The following is a 16,770-nucleotide window of genomic DNA, read 5'->3' as shown; positions in this document are numbered from 1 at the left end:
GGGGGGGGGGGGGGGCGGGGAAGATGAATTATCAGGGTTATTTACTTGGGAGGCAGTTGCAGGACCAACCCACTCATCGCCGTTTGAAGAAAAACAAATCCTGTCGACCTGCCACTTTCAGTGGAGCGAATACTCGGAGGGAGTGGAAGGGCTGTAGGGGAGGCTTAATACGATGGATGCGGATGTGGATGCGAGACACAAAATGGCAACAGTCGGCAAGTCATCAGGGAGCTAGGCCCGTTGTGGAGAGGCACTCTCAAACAATACACTTTGAAAGTGATTTGAAAGCCAGTTTTGAAAATTTTTTATTAATTGATTTATTGTGGAGAGAGGGTTTTTCTCCCAGGGCCCAGGTTAGCCTAGAGCTCGTTATGTAACCCAGGCTTGCCACAGACTTGTAGCCTTCTGATTCAGCTTCCCTAGAGCTGGGATTACAGGTGTGAGCCACACCTAGCGCTGCCCCCCCACTTGCGGCTACTTCTTTAGAGAAGGGACTTGAGAATATGCTAGACCCTAGCACCCTAGGTAAATTGTCAAAATTGCAGTGTGGGCTGCATGCCTTCACTCCCAGCAAGTCAACAACTATGGACTGGTAGCTTAGTACTCCACACAGATAGACTTGGTGGCAGAGAGTAGTTGCCTTCGCCCTTCAGAGCAATCAACTGTAGTGGTATTGTGTTTGTGTTTTAACAAACAAAGCTTGCCTGGAGATCAGAGTGCAGAGCTAAGCCACTAGAGGCCAGGCCTCGGTGATACACATCCTTTATACCCGGACTTGGGAGACAGAGGCAGACCAGTCTCTGTGAGTTCCAGGCCAGCCTGGTCTACACTAGATTGATCCAGTCTCAAAGAGAAACAGAGCCAGGCGGTGTTGGTTTACACTTTTAATCCCAGTTCTTGGGAGTCACCCTTCTTCAATCTCCACACTAAGGAGGTGAATAGAGGAAGGGATGTGGCTGGGCAGAGAGAGGAATATAAGGTGGGAGGAGACAAGAGCAGTGCAGTTTGGAGATGCAGTCAGGTGTCAACTGAAGCAGCCGGTCAGAGGACGCAGTCTGAGGACAGGATGGCCCCTTTGGTCTGAGCATCTGGCTGCTCTGCTTCTTTCATCTCCCAGCTTTCACTCTCTAATATCTGTTTTTTTTTTTTTTTATTAAGACCAATTAGAATTCGTGTTGCAATCAACAATCTAACATTTGGGTCATGGAGGCCAAGCAGAGTCAGGGCTCTCAAAACAAAAGCAGTATTCCACTTTCTTTCAAGGAGAAAAAAAAAAATGGTGTTAGGAAAGACGGGTTTCACTTCAACATCCCCGTAAGTGGCATTTCATTTACTGCACAACCAAGTTGGCCCTGATTGTACCCTATATCAAACAATAAACTCTACACAGTGTAAAGAGTTGAAGTATTAGAAAACATCAGAGAGTAATCTTATTTTCTTCAGGATATCTGAAAGATATATTTTCCAGAAAAGGAAAAGTGATTAAGTTTGATGGTATGAAATTTACATCTATTTGACAGTGGATACTGGCCTAAAACTAAACCAGGTCATAGGCAATATTGGAAAGACAGATCTTAACGTGTTTTAGAGAACAAAATTTACTATTTAACCTGTACAAGGAACTTTATAAATCAATACAGAGACAGACAAATGGAAAAGCGGGTCAAGTCCGCATCGGAAACAATACAGCTTGCCAATATAGAAGCTATTCGGAATCTTTAACAATTACATATAAAAATAAATACTATTAAGACGTAATTTGAGGCTTCTCAGATGGGAAGAATAATTAAAAAGCTGTTCACAGCCTGGAAATGCTGCCAGGGCTTAGGGGTGCTGGACTCCGGGGAGGACAGAAGTGTGTGGGGGGGAATCCCAGGCAACATTCAGAAAGATCCTGGGTCCACATACATGGCCCCCCTGCCCAGTGTACGTGCTTAGCACCTCCGTTTCCCTTGTCTGTTAAAAACGGGCAGAGCAATAACGGGCTTTGCGTAAGAGAGAGAATGGGGAAGTTGGGAAGTGAAGTGAAGGAGGAAGCAAGGCCCAGACTCTTCAGGCATTCTATGGGGAGGGGCGGCAGGAGAGGAACGCAGAGGGTGCCTTCTGCCAGAGAGGGGCAAAGCCCCTGGCTCTGGGGGTGGGGGGGGGAAGGGTGGGGCAGCTCCTTAAGCACCAACTTCCTCATTCCCGTTGTCTGTCAAATGGCACATTTAAGCAAGAAAGCGACTCGGGGAAGAAGTACCAGAAGGACAAAACCCTCATCAGGTGTGTCAACTCTCTGGCATTCAGGAGCCATGGGGAAAGCAGCACGCGCTGACTTAAGCACGAAAGTATGGATGCTTTAATTAATCCGGGGTGAATTTAATTGCTTTAGTTAAGTGGAAATCGGGTTAAAAATGATGCCGAGCATGCCGGGGTGTGTTAAAAACATGACATATGAGTTGGATGAATCGATAAATTAAAAGTGCACAGATGTTTTAATTAAACCCAGGGAAGTTAACGAAGATCGCAAGAGACTTTTAAGCCTATGATTAATTCAATTCATTTAAAATACCTGTAGAGATATGGAGACGCCTCCATTTCGAGAGTTAAATTTCTCAATCGATAAGTACTTAAACCGCTTAAAAAAAAATCTAAGGGTGTGTATCTGTGACAACAGCCCCGCTTACATCACGGATATTTAAATTCTTTGGCATCTGTACCTCTGCGGTGCAAGGCCACGGTGAAGCTGTTTACGCTTCTGTTGGGGTTGCAGCGCGGAGATAAATTGGCAACTTCACTGTGCCCCGCCTGCCACAAGCATGGGAGTGTCGCGAAGGCACATTGGCATGCTGTGTATAGAGACACCTGTGTTCTATAGCTCGTGAATCAGACTGAGTTTCTTGTTGTCCCCCCATCCCCTCTCCTGACTGTATGACCAGACACTTTAAACTTCTTATTTCACCTTTAAAGGGAGGTGAGTATCCTGAGGCACTCTATAGGGTTCTCGTGGAAATCGAAAGAAAACGAGATAAATAATGCTTGTGGGACCTGGCTCGGGGTAAGAAATCAATAGATATTATTTTATTATTATTATTTTCATTAGGAGAAAATTGCTCCAACTAGTTACAGGGTAGAATATCTGTCCCCCATCCCAGCCTACATCCTTTCTAGAGACTGGAGGTTTTCCTGTGTTAAGTCTTTTTGAAACAGCAGGGTTTCCCCTAGTCCACGGGCCTCACTCACTTCCCCATTGTTAGACATCCTCGTTTCTAGGACTCTGCAGCTACTTAGCCAAGTGGTTTAGGAAGAGAAAAAATGAGGTTGGTTGTGGTTTGTTTCAAAAGCAAAGAAATGAGGGTGGGTGTCGGGGGAATCCCACGTTCTGGGTCTTGCTGGACAGTCTCAGCTGAGTTCCACAGTAGCATGATTCCAGACTCATACACAAACGTGAACAAAGTCTTCGGCTTCCTAAAGGGCTGGCCTCCAGCTGAAGACTTTGGGAACTGAACAGGCTCTGGAGGTCCCAGAGTTACTGAATTACTGTGACCAGACTCTAGTAGCTACCGCATTGAGATGACTCACCAAGCTACGAAATATGGGAATCACTAACCAAGTGGCAGAGGGTGTTTATGAAATACCAGCTTAACGGGTCAGAGTGGCGAATGCCTGATATCCCAGCGCTTGCAGGGACTGAGGCAGGAGGATTGCCACAAGTTTGAAACCTGACTGCATAGCAAGTTCTAGGCCATCTTGGGCTATAGAGCGAGGCCCTGTCTCACTGAAGCAAAAAATAGACAAAGAAATACCCCTCAGCCCCGAAATATCTCTGCCTCTCTTTTCTGAGACAGCGCGTGCTGTGAAGAGGTGTAGCTACATCATTCTCGCGAAGCGTTCTGCGTGCTGCCTGGCATGTAGTTCATCTTTGCTCTGTGGTGGTAGCAGTTATCCTTGTGCTAGTCTGCTGACCGTGTTCAGTATGGCTGCTCAGTCGCTCGATGCGGAACATGTTCTAGGTGCACCTGCTTCCAGCTCCTCCTCCTGGGCCTAGGTGCCAAGAAATCCACCATGCACAGTTGCTTCTTGAGCCCAGGAGTGGGAGGGAGAAGAGGAAGGACTGGGTTGTCAAAATGCAATGGGCTGTGGAACATTCTGGGGGTCAGCAGCCATAATCCAGTCTCATCTGCATTCAAGGGGTGGTAGAGGGAGACAGAAGCAACCCGGGTAGGGGGCTATGGGATCCGAGCACAGTACATGAGGGAGTGAGGCCACTGTGCAAAAGGCAGAGTGATTCTTTGTCAAGGATGCCTTAAAGGGTGTGTTTCTGTTACGATGGGAGAACCCCTCCCCCGCACCCACTATCTGGAAGGAGCTGAGGGCTTGTCCTTTCTCCTTGGTGAGCAGAGATGAAAGCAGGTAAATAGAAAGAGCCAGTCACCCTGCAGGGGCTGCTGACAGTACTCATTGTTAGGGCTTAGAGAGCTGCCACTGCCTGGAATTGGGGTGTCTACTTAACAATACACTCTCCTGTGGCCGTTAGGGTCCCATCACATCTCCTCAAATCTGTCCTTGTTACATGATCTTACTTTTTCCTTGACACCAGAAGCTTGCCGTGTAGGTTAACTCAGCATTTCTGGAGTGTGTCCTATGTGCTACTGTGCTTTTGCAAGCTTCACACGTGTTTATGTTGACACTTCACAGCAAGGCAACCATCCCCATTACACAGAAGACAAACTGAGGCTCAGTGCGGCTGAATGACTGTCTACAATGGGCACAGCTAACTGGAGGAGCACAGAGGTCAATCCAGTGAATCCCAACGCTGTTGCTTCTTTTTTCCCCCCATCACTCCATCGTTCTGAGGACGCACGTGGGCTGTGAACTAAACGGTATCTCCTGTCTGTAAGCACTTCTTTATTTTGTATTATCCACCCGTAGCCTGTGCATGGTCCTTCCACTCACGCCGTACCTAGGCTGACTGGCTGTCACAGGCATGATTACTCTGACAAATTAACACCATGTTCTCCGGCACTCATATCGGTCACATTTCCGGCAACGTTTTAACTTCGTTAGCCTTGTCCTTTAACTTGAAGTCATCAGACATTTTAGTAGGTATATACTATGGCTTGGGGTACCACACTGGGGACAAGGACAAAGACAGCAGCTACTGCTTTTGATCAGCAAGAGAAAGCGAGCTGTCTTTCCAGCAGAACAGCATGGAAGAGCATGAGAGAGCCCTGGCCCCAATCCTTGCCTTTCCTGCCTCTGAGTGACAGCAGGGTCATTTGTGGGAGTGTTGTCAGGAGGTAGTGATCTTTGACCTGGAGTTCCACAAAAGACCAGCAGTTGAATAGTAAAGTCTTGGGATTCTGGGATTTTTTTTTCCAGATAAGATAGCTATGAGCAAAGAGGAATGAGCAATCCCTGTACTTTGATGGGCTAAATCCTTGAATCTGTGACATGTGGGCCTTAGTGGGCTGTATGGAGCAAGAGCAGTGTGGGTCATGGTTGAACACCATTCTACTTGTTCTCCCGTATCAGAATGTGGTATCGGAGACCAGCTTTGACCAAAATACCACTTACTGGGGTAGCAGTATGGGGATTAGTAGAGTTAGCAACGGGCATGAAGACAAGTAAAAATAATAAAACAGAAAACAAAAGGTAGTATCGGGAGGGAGTTCCAGTGAATACTAAAAATCTACCACATTTAATTTTCCATTCATTTTATACCCCAATACAACAGGGGGAAGAAGACAAAAGACTGCTTTGCCATGATACAAAGGACAACTAGAACAGTTACTTGCTTCAGTACGTGAGGCATCAAGTCATTAGCATTCTGTTGTTTAGGCGGTGAACCCACCCTAGACCAAGAGTCCCAAAGGCAGCCACTCCCCAGGTCAAACCTCCTATTTCAAAAGAAGGAGCAGAAGTATGCTTAAATTTCCTGACCATTGGTCAGGGTAGAGCCATCTTAATGGTCAAAGAACCAAGTAATGACACCCTAGGTCAAGATGTGTAGTCGCGCTTGTCAACAGCCATGAGCAAGCTCAAACTCTCTGCCCTTTAGACAAGGTGGAAACAGGCTTACATTTTTGGGCCTCCACAATGTGGACCCTAAGCACCTGCAGGGAGGGCCCTAGGAGCCTTGGTGAGAGGCGCATCCTAAGCCACATCTAATCCCATGATCCAACTGCCTGGCACTGGGGAGGGATCTGGGAACTGGCATCCATGGTAATCTCCCTGGTAACTATACACAGTTGAGAAGGTCACTGGGTGCCACTGGGGGTATTCAAGGAGAGCAACTACATCTGGGAAGAGGCTTGAGAGTGCTCCAGAGATACTGAGGAGGAGAAGAGTCATGTGGAGAGGCTGGTGGCCACTACACAGGGAAGGGGACCTGAGGACAGCTTGGAGGCCTGGAATGGAAGAGCTGGCAAAGGGGGAAACGATGGTGAAGAAACCCGCCTGGGGCTGCTCAGCGAACATGGCTGGAGCACCAGGGTGGGCCTCAAATGGCCTTGGTGTCAAACTGTGGCTCTGCTAATAAACCCTTAACCATGTTCTTATTGTCCTTACGCCCCCAGATTTAAGAGCAGAACCCTACTACAGACTAATAAGGCACACCGTGCAAACCCCTGTTTTGTTATCCCTTATCTCTCTGAAGCCTGTCTCATGGCTGGTCTACCGTGAGGGGTTTAGGCCCAGCTGTTGGTTTGAATCTCAGCAGTTCTACTTCCAATCTGGGTAATGGTAGCAAGTCATTCAACCTCTTGGGCCCCTCATTTTCTTTATCTCTGAGGTGACTGTCACCTACAGAGCATCACTGGCGGTGTGACAATTATGCAGCTTCTCAGAGTTGGTCTGCACACAATAAGAACTCAATAAATGTCAGTGATGATGATCGTGGTGGCAGCTTGATGCAAGGGCTAAAGTGTGGCCAAGAGGGACTGGGTGGTGGGGGTACATTTGCCTCTTCGGAGAGAAATAGCAAGGTCCTCACTCCCTCCTCTCAAGGCTCCACAGAACTAGATAGGAGCTGAGCCTCACCCCTAGTGGGAAAAAAACCCCACCAAACTTTATGTTCCCAAGTTTGTGGTATTTCTGGGGCTCTGTTGACAGCTGTTTGGCAGCAGGAGTTGTCATTTCTAATAGTTACTAAATTCGAGTCACCTAACAGCTGTGGCTCCCGGTTGTTATGGCTCTACTGTGTTTGGAGACTCCAGTTCAGCATGAATAAGTCCTCAGAGGCGCCCGAGTTTAAGCTGAGAGTTTGTCTCAGCTCACTTCTGAAAAGCAGGGGGACTTTGTATGCACACAAGTCTAGGAAAAGTCAAGCCAATGCAAGACCTTGAAATGAAAGTAAATAAGAAGAGAAGGAATAATAACCCAGAGCCTCCAGCCCCCAGCAAACAGGTTTGCAACGCTGAGGGAGCCCCCACAAGAGGAAGAGCCATGACAGGAAGGCTGGGGGGTGACCCGTGCCTCAGACGAGAAGTGGGATGATAGCTGGGCTAGAGGATCAACTGAGGGGGAAAGGTACCAACCATTGGGAAGTAGACAGCATCTGAGCAGATTCCTTCATCTACGCCATGGTGGACATGATTCTTCACCACAGTTCCCTCGTTTGAGTTTCTTTGAGACTTTTCTTTTTCTCTTTTTATTAACTAACTACTTTTATAAATACCACTAGACTGTATACTTTTCAATTTTTTTAAAAAAAAAGATATGGTGGTATATGCCTGTAATCTCAGCAACTTGGGAGTGGATGCAAGGGGATTAGAAATTTGGGGCTAGCCTCAACTAAAGAGGGAGTTCAAGGTCTTCTTGAACTATGTGAGACTTCGTCTTACAAAACAACAAGGGGAAAAAAAAAGAATCCACTGTAGAAATTTTAATTCTTCTTGAAGGCACAACACTCCCACTAACAGGCTGTGGGAACCTAGCCCAGGCTACCAAGTGCACCTGTGCGTTCAAGCTGGTCTCTGTCTGCTCTTCCCTTGAGGGCGGGGCCTAGTGAAATTCCCTCACACCGGCTATGGCAAATCTACCCTGATCCCCAGTAAGTGCCTTTGACCACGGGTTCAAGTTCTGCTTCCCATCTGTTTGATCTGTCTCACTCTAGGGGCCACCTTCCACGTAGCCTCTGTGTGGTGTGGTCTGCCGTGTCTCCATCTTTAGGGCCTGCTGATACGATAAATCTTTTATATTCATCTTCCTCTGTCGATGTGATTTCCAAGGCGGTTGAAGGATCCTGAGAGCCCCTTTCCCCCCCTCCACTGCTTACAATATACCACTTCTGTGCCTCATAACCCTCCTGCTCTCCCCCTTGGTAACATCTGGGCATTCACAGTTTCCCATCGCAGTGTGGGAAAACGCGCCGCTTATTTCCTTATTTCCTGCAAGCAGGGCCCAGAGCTGCTCTGCACACCTTGTGTTTCTGGCTCTTCATGCAGCGGTCTCCTCCTAGCAGGCGTGAAATAGGCATTTGCATGGTTAAGTTCCCTCAAGTGACTAGGAGTGCCACGTTAGAAGCATCCAATGTTCCTACTGCGGGTCAGGTCCCTTTTGACCTCCGTGCCCCTGGGAGCCCCAGGACAGCAGGGGGTGCAGAATGAGTGCTCCATAAACGTGTGCTGATGGTCCCCAGGCTCTGTGGAAGGATGACTTCAGACGCCTGATGCAGACTGGCAGGTTTATAAGAAGACAAGGGACGGCTGCCTGCACCGCACATCTGAGGGCACGGAGTGCGCAGTGTGAGGTCAAGAGAGTAAATCTGTATTTCTGTCACTTGGACACACACCAGGTCGCTTAGATGTGATGGGAATTGCACCTGCTAACGTGGCACATTCTCCCCCTGGCGGGAGGGCTCGAGTTTGCTGGCTGCCTACGCTAGCAGACTGGCAGAACCCAAGGCTTTTGGGGGTACAGCTGTCAGAGCAGGAACAAAGGTGCTGTGCATTCCTGATGTGTGTGGGGGACCTTGTGCTCATGTCTCCTGCAGTGGTTTAATCCAGAAAGAAGGGAAGCGGTGGTGGGCTCCAGCCAGGAGACGGGGCAGGCTGCTGTGGGCAGCAGGAGGCTGAGAGCCAACTGCTCTTGCTAGTCCTGTGACCTTCCTCTATCAGCTTCAGGCTACTCCCTGCTAACACCAGTTTCTTGGGCTTAAAAGTTGTTTGTGACTGGGACTTCTCCTGGCCGCTGACAGACGGTACAACACCAATGGAGTTGGGCCTTTAAGCTGGTTTGCCCATGCAAAATGTCGAAAGGCAAACATGTGCACATTCATACAACCATATTCAACATGTCTTCATATTTGCATAGGAGCTTCATTCGTCACTTATGTAATTCACTGAAGGGTAAATAGTATCTAAAATGTGTAACTTCAGTCCAGTCATAAAATGTAGCAGACAAGTCCAGATTGAGAAGATTTGCCTAAGCAATGCCGTTCAGAAGGGCCAAGGCCATGAAATGAAATCCAAGAAGAGTTAAAGAACTATCTTGGGTTAGATGGATCAGATGGACCAAGGGGTCATGATAAAGAAACAAAGCGTGGGATCCTGAACCAGATGTGAAATGCAAAAGTGGAAAGAAAAGTCTGTAAGTCAGTTCAAATTACTGCATGGGTGTTAAGTCTCTGGCTTTGAAGTTTAAATTTAAAATGCTGACCTTATAGAGGCTTGGGGGGGAGGTGACTGTGTTTAGAAATTCTCCTGTTTTGGTAACTTGTCTTTATATTTTAAGTTACTTGAAAAATTTTAAATTATATTTGCTGTTTGTGTGTGTATGTATATATGTGTATGTGTGCCTATGCGTGTGTGTACATGTGTGTGCTTGTGTGTGCATATGCACATGTGTGTTTATGCACATGTATGGAGGTCTGAAGATAACTTTCAGGTCTCAGCTCTCTCATTCCACCGTGTTGGTCCTGGAACTGAACTCAGGCTGTGGGTTTCGTTGACAAAAACCCTTACCCATTGAGCCTTCTTTACCATTTTTAATGCTAAAAGCCTTAAAAAAATCGGTGTGGGGAAGATTGGTAAAACTCTGACCCATGTCACATTGCTGCTCTGTGGACAGATGAGACAGTATGCATTCAGTGACTTGCACAGTGCCCAGCACATGCTTAGTTTTTGAGAGTAGAGGGAGTGCAGGCTTCAGCATCAGATCAGCATCAGAGCTGGGGTTAGAGTTCCCCTGCTGGAAGCTGTCCAGGCAGCTGTTTGTGAATCCCTTCTCACACATGTGCACTCAGGGCATTCTCTGATTCTCGGAAGCCAGCGCCTATGGGACGAGGTGCTTAAACTTGGATTTCCCTAAGAAGCCAGGCTTTGGATGGATATTCTGGGTCTATGGCTGGGTTCTTGACTTCTGTTTTGTTTTTTGTTTTGCAGTGCTGGGGATCGAACGCAGGACCTCATGCATTGCATTAATGCAGTTGAGACCATCACTCTACGCTACAGCCCCAGCCCTCACTACTGGATCCCCCCACTTTGATTTTTCAAGACAGGGTTTCTCTGTGTAGCTTTGGAGCTTGTCCTGAAACTTGCTCTGTAGACCAGGCTGGCCTTGAACCCACAGTGATCAACCTGCCCCTGCCTCCTGAGTACTGGGATTAAAGATGTGCATCACCACCTCCCAGCTTACTACTACTGGAATCTTGGTGAGTCATAAAAGGTTAGAAGATGACTTGGCTTAAATATTCAAAAAAGATAAATGTGGCAAAGAAGACAAATCTCTGGATATATATAAAATCTTTGAAACAGGTTTTCTCTGTATAATAGCCCTAGCTGTCCTGGAACTTATTCTGTAGACCAGGCTGGCCTTGAACTCAGAGATCTGCCTCCATCTCCCAGTGCTGGGATTAAAGGTGTGTGTCACCACCACCTGGCAACTTTCTGGTTACTTTTAAAGGGGCATTCACATTTTATATTCATGGCAACTGATTCTAGTCTTTTTTTCAATTTTTGCTTTGGCATTGTTCTCTTTAAAAGAAATATATCTGTGTATGTGTAATGAATTAATTTAAATTAAATAAATTGATTTAAAAATAAGTTAGTAAAAGTACTGATGGCAAAGTTTGGGAAGGTCAAAGTTTGGGAAGTAAGAGCTTGGAACCGGAAGGAAGCATACATGGTTCATAACAAAGCAACTTGACCTGTGGCCGCTTCAATAGCATGAAGAAGGGAGCGCTGTTAGGGCAGAGAGGCAGGCAGCTGCTTCCAATACCCTTAAACCAACTTTGCCTACAATAAATGAGGGATACAGCAGAAAGCAATTTCATTCTTTAAGCGCCTTAATTTTACCCATCATATGCATCAACAGTTAAATTAAAATATGCATACGAGTTCAGAGCCTGATTTCAGGAGCGGCGATTGAGTAGGAAGGAGTAACTCCTCTTAACAGCCACTCAATATTTCTTTCACAAGGATCAATTATAGTCTATGGCTAATGCACGCCTGGAGGGTGCGCCCAGCCACAGCACAGGAGGTGGATGCAAAACACACGCCGAGAGTCCTTTTAAGCAACTGAATGTACACTCCATTACGGATCCATAACGCAGAATGGACACGCGTCTGCAAATGGATTCGGAGCGGAGAGTTCTTAACTGGCCAGGTACTTGGGTCTGAAAGGCCAGCGACTGGATGTGCGGTCAGAGCACACATGGTTTTTAGGATTAATAATACATCGATGTGTGTCAGTGTTAATACACACTTACAGCTCACAGCCCCGCGTGGCTGAGTGTTCGGCCCATTTGCAGCCACATATAAAAGGGCGACTCAGTCCTTCCTCTCATTAATGCCTTCACTCTCAGGCAAATTAGATTACACAAGAAAAGCCATCCAGACGATATTGAGGCTTGCCTTCCTCTAAGCCGTCTCTAGGAAAAGCACTCGACTTGGCAATGCAGGGTCAACCTCCACCCCCACTGGACCCTTTGGAGCCAGCACTGGAAGGGGCCGATAGTGGGCTGTTCTCCTTGTGGGTATGACCCTGTGTCTTGGGGGCGTGAGTGTGCTCTGCTGAACACAACTAAGGGAACTGTTCAGAGACTTCATCTTTTCTGTCTTTCCACATCTGAGAAGTTGACCAAACCTGTATGTTATGGGACAGACAAGATGTCTTAGGAAGGAATGTCACTTACATGGTGGCCAATGCCAGGGATTCTGGGATATAAAAGTCTCATTCACTTAACACTGGGTGCTCATCAGGACGCAAATCTCAAATCTTTTAAGTTACGGAGAGTATCTAGATGTTATTTTCCAGAGGAAGAGATTTGAGGATTGAACAAAGCAATGATATTATTTATGTTGTGGCAGTTTTAGTGATTTTTCATATCAAGGCAGAAATCTTTAGTGAAATGCAAATAAAGGTGATGAAAAGATGACTTGATTATATAAACAAATTAAAATATAAATAGCCACAAAACCAACAACCCCTTTGGCACCTTACAATGGGCTCTACTGAGACACAGAATTCCGAGTCGTACTTAGTACTGCGCTAGTACTCACTGCTGTGCACTTGTTGGTACTCTGCTTTGTACGTATCTACACCACCCGCATTGGACTTCTGACGTCACGCTCCCTTCTCTAGATCAGGAAATCAAAGTTCGGAAATGCTGACTGACTTGCACAAGGTCGCCAAGAGGCAGAGATGTGTACGGGCAAAGTCGAGACCGGAAAACTCAAGCTGAGCGAGGTCTCTTAATGTCCCCTTGCTGTTTTCTACACTTCCCTGTTTGCGGGTGGGCACTCTGTGTTACACGCAGTATCGTGCATTTTAGAAACGAAACAGAAAAGGACAGTGCAACACTTGCGAGTGTGTTTGTGGTGTTCTGGATACCCGTGTGTGTGTGTGTGTGTGTGTGTGTGTGTGTGTGTGTGTGTGTATGTGTGCCCCAACTACACTTAACCCTGAGAGCCAATTCAAGGTCACACTGAAGGTCTCTTCCAAGCCAGGTGTGCAACCTCTAAATTCCTTGTTCTTCAGAGAGTCATTTTCTTTCTTAAATTACCTTTCCCCCAAGAATCCCAAGGCCCCAGCCATTCTTTGCAAAGCAGTCTAGATAAATTAATAATACAATTTAAAACCAATTCCACAAAGATAAATAGCACTTCCTAGATTAGGAGGGTAGCTGGCCAGAATGAATGAAATTCACTAACCCTGAGATGCTTAATCTCCCATTACATAGAAGCTAATGATTATACGAAAGGCGTGATGGTAATTCACTTCTGCTTTTACAGGAAATCCGACCATCTCATTTTTAGCAAATCTTTCTTCTCAGCACACCTCAGTGCCAAGGCTGCCTGCCTTACTCCTATAGGCACACTGGCCGCTAGTCATATATCAAAACCGGCTCCTCGCCAAAGAGGGAGCCTTGGCACATGCGTGGGTTTGCAAAGTTCACATGCAAAGGACTTAATGGGAAGGCGATCAGGGCGCTCCTTCTCCCACCCCTCTGCAGGGGCGTGGTGGACACGTACCTTTAGCACAGTCCGCGCCTAGGAACCCTGGGAAGCAGTGACACAGTCCGGACACGCATTCACCATTCCCGTGGCAGTTACGTGGACAGTCCTGCACCGAATCTGAAAGAGAGAGATGGAGCGATGACCTTCTTCTCCGCCGTGCTTGTGTGGTCGTTTAATAACCTGCCTTTTGTAACGACCCAAAAGGGGGTGGTGAGGATCAAGGGTGAGCGAAGGGAGCAGGGAACAGGCCGCGTCAAGGTCAACACGAGCAAAGCGTGGAGGTAACCAGCGCTGTGCCCGTGCTAACCCATGCTGGACTGCAGGGACAGGCACAGTTTTTATTCTTTTTATTTTATTAAGATTTATTTATACTTTTTGTGTACCAGTTTTTGGTCTACTTGTTTCCGTGCTTTGTACACATGTAGTACCCATGAAGGCCGGTAGAGGGTGATAGAGTCTCTGGAACTGGAGTTGGCTGGCAGTTGTTAGCCATCATGTGGGTGCTGGGAACTCAACCTAGGTCCTCTGCAGAAGCAAGAAGTGCTCGTATTACTGAGCCATCTTTCCAGGCCCCCTTTTGTTGTTGATTTTATTTATTTTTATAGAAGAAACTGTCTATTTGGATTTAAATACTATGGAAGTTTCCATGTCTGGATATTGAAAGGTTTTTAGGCACTAAAAACCTGTCAGCCATGCCTTCACCCTGAAGTTGCTCTACCAATTTAAACTGTGAATTGAAACAAAGGATTCAGGATTCTATCCTGAGGTACAGAGCGTCCTAATCTCAGACTTGGAATGCAAAAATGTTCTCTGCCTTGGGGAATTATGAGAAAAAGACAAGCAGAGTTAGGAACTGCAGGCGAGGTGTGGCTGGTGCTGGACAACATACTGGGCAGTGTGAGCCAGCACCCTGCAGCCTTCTCAGGTTGTGTGAGTGTTTCATGATGTGTGTGCCACAGTGAAAGGAATTCGCTCATGAGTGCATCCCTATCTTAACTGATGTGTGGCTATACTTAAGTCTTATATTCCCCTATGCATGTTTCAGGGTTCTGCAAGAAGCAGGCATTGGGTTCTATACAGTCTTTTTTTTTTCTTTTAAAACCTTTCAGGTGTATGGGTGTTTTGCCTGCATGTGTGCTTGTGTACCACGTGTGTGCAGTGCCTTTGGAGTCCAGAAGGTGTTAGATCTGCTGAGACTTGAGTTGCAGATGTTTGGGAGCTGCCACGCAGGTACTGGGAATTGAACCTGGGTCCTCTAGAAGAACAACCAGGGCTGTTGACCTCTGAGGCATCTCTCCAGTCCCCCACCTCAATAACAGTCATTTAAACTTAATTTTTGTGTTCACAGAATTCTGTGAACACCATTTAGTCTGCTTGCTCTACCCTGCACTAGAATCTTATTCCTGGTTCTCCTTATCCCTAATCTCATCTCATCTTTCAGGGGACTAGTTTGGAAATTTTTCATGTCGATTCAGATTGGCATGTTCTTTCAAAATGATCCTTTTTGTTCTAAATTCAAACAAGACACACTCAAGCTTTCAGATTCCAAACAACTAAGATGATGAAAGGAAAAATATGAGCCAGTAGGTCCAATACATGACGTGACCCAACCTGAGGAAAGGAAGGTGCTGTGAAGGAGTCACGTGCGCGGTATTGGGACGTGTTCTTCACACACTCCTCCCTGCACTGAGTGCTCAAACGGTGCGTTCCAGCCATCTTTCTCTAGCATTCACTTCTATTACCTTGAATCAAGCTGTTCTTCGTTTCTGAGGAAACTCAGTGAGTGGGTTTGCTTTCTTTTTCTTCTTTTTCTTCTTCTTCCTTTTCCTCTCCCCCCCAAATACATAAAGGACTTTAAAGTCCACCCAGCTAGTTTTCTTGATGTCTAGAAGTTCACAGCCCAGCTCCAGCTCCTTTGGGTGAGTTCTTTAAGAGGCTGAGGAGCACACACAGTAGCTGCAGGCTTTGCAAGCTCATCTTTTATTCAAAGGGCACAGGGTGCTTCCATAGATACCGAAGTTAGAAATCTCATGCAGGTTTGGAGGACTGGTGTGCCTGGGCCTACTCCTGTTTCTACATGTCTTGGGGGCCGAAGCCTGGGAATTGGGGTATTCTGGAATATTCCAAAGCATCTATCCAACACCATCTATGTATGGCCTGGGCAGACAAAGGAAATATCTCTGCAGAGTAAAGGGCAGGATCACCAGGTTTAATAGCGAATGCCCCTCTCTGGATTGAAAGATAAGCGTGTTTATGGCCCTTGCTGGACCCAGCCTCAGTAAGCTCACGGCTTCTCTCCTGTGAGACAACTGTACATGTAGGATCACCAGGTTCACTCCTCGATACCCCATAGGCATCAGGGCTTGAAATCCATTGTCTGTGACCCTGGAGTCCTGTGTACCCGTGTGTAGCACATCCTGAGCATGCGTGTGCATGTAGCGGATGGATGGCCATGCTCAGTGTCTTTCCCTATTGCTTTCCACCTCCTGTTTTTCCCCTCACCAAATTGTAAGCTTGCTGATCTTGCCAGCCTGGCTAGCAAGGATCCCCCTGACTCCGTTTCCTCAGCCCTGAGGCTTCAGGCACGTACTGTTGTACTTGGAGTTCTATGTGGATGTTAGGGTTGTGCTCACAGTCTCATGCTTGCCTATCAAGTGCTTTACCAGCCGAGACATCTCCCCAACCCGTCCTGCAGCCTGATGTCTTCTGATGACACCCAGGAAGCAGTGGCAGGCTAATGTGTTAGTTTGTACTTAGGGTAAGATCTCAGACCCTTCACATTTTCAACATAGGGTACAGTGTATTAACTGAGCACCCGTTACACACCAGGAACTGCAGGGGCTCGTGGAATGATACAGGCTCTCCCCTCATTACTTTCCACTGCTACAGAGAATACAAGAAACCCTGCCCCCCCCCAACAAATACATGAACAATAATTACAGTAAGCTCTTGGCAGAGAGTGGTCTACTCAGGGGTAAGAGAGGGAAGCCCCTTAGAGGGGGTAGGTAGGGTGGGCCCCCCTCTTTCACTCGGTACCGAGGAAGGATGAACTGTAACGAGCTGATGAGAACCTGTGGGTGAGAATTCCAGGTAGGTGGGGCAGCTTAGGCAAAGGCTGTAAGGTGAATTGAATCTAGAGTGACTGAAGATGGGGAGCCAAGAGCAGAGCGACGTGAGTTTGGAGAGATCTAGCCAAGGGGTGGGTGGAGATTATCTCGGGCCCCGCAGTTCACCAGCCAAGTCGGATCTTATTCTGAGGCTCCTGGAAACACGTGTGCACTCTAAGCAGAGGATTGGCATGGTGGAGCCTGTGGTTTTGGAAGTTGCT

At 47.0% G+C, this 16,770-nt stretch overlaps 1 protein-coding gene across 3 annotated transcripts in view; it reads right to left on the bottom strand.

The window, feature by feature from the left end:
* The window catches only part of Tenm2 (teneurin transmembrane protein 2), a 424,931-nt gene that overhangs the window by 142,791 nt on the left and 265,370 nt on the right, over positions 1-16,770 (bottom strand). For all 3 annotated transcript variants that reach the window (XM_050138699.1, XM_050138700.1, XM_050138701.1), the window contains exon 8: positions 13,458-13,559. In XM_050138699.1, coding sequence (XP_049994656.1) covers positions 13,458-13,559 — 102 coding nt within the window. The remainder of the gene's footprint in view (positions 1-13,457; positions 13,560-16,770) is intronic.

The sequence above is a fragment of the Alexandromys fortis genome, unplaced genomic scaffold, assembly GCF_014885135.2.
Source record: "Alexandromys fortis isolate MF-2015 unplaced genomic scaffold, M_Fortis_MF-2015_v1.1 scaffold_11, whole genome shotgun sequence".
In the NCBI taxonomy this organism is placed as follows: domain Eukaryota; kingdom Metazoa; phylum Chordata; class Mammalia; order Rodentia; family Cricetidae; genus Alexandromys; species Alexandromys fortis.
This window is presented reverse-complemented; position numbering and strand designations above follow the sequence as displayed.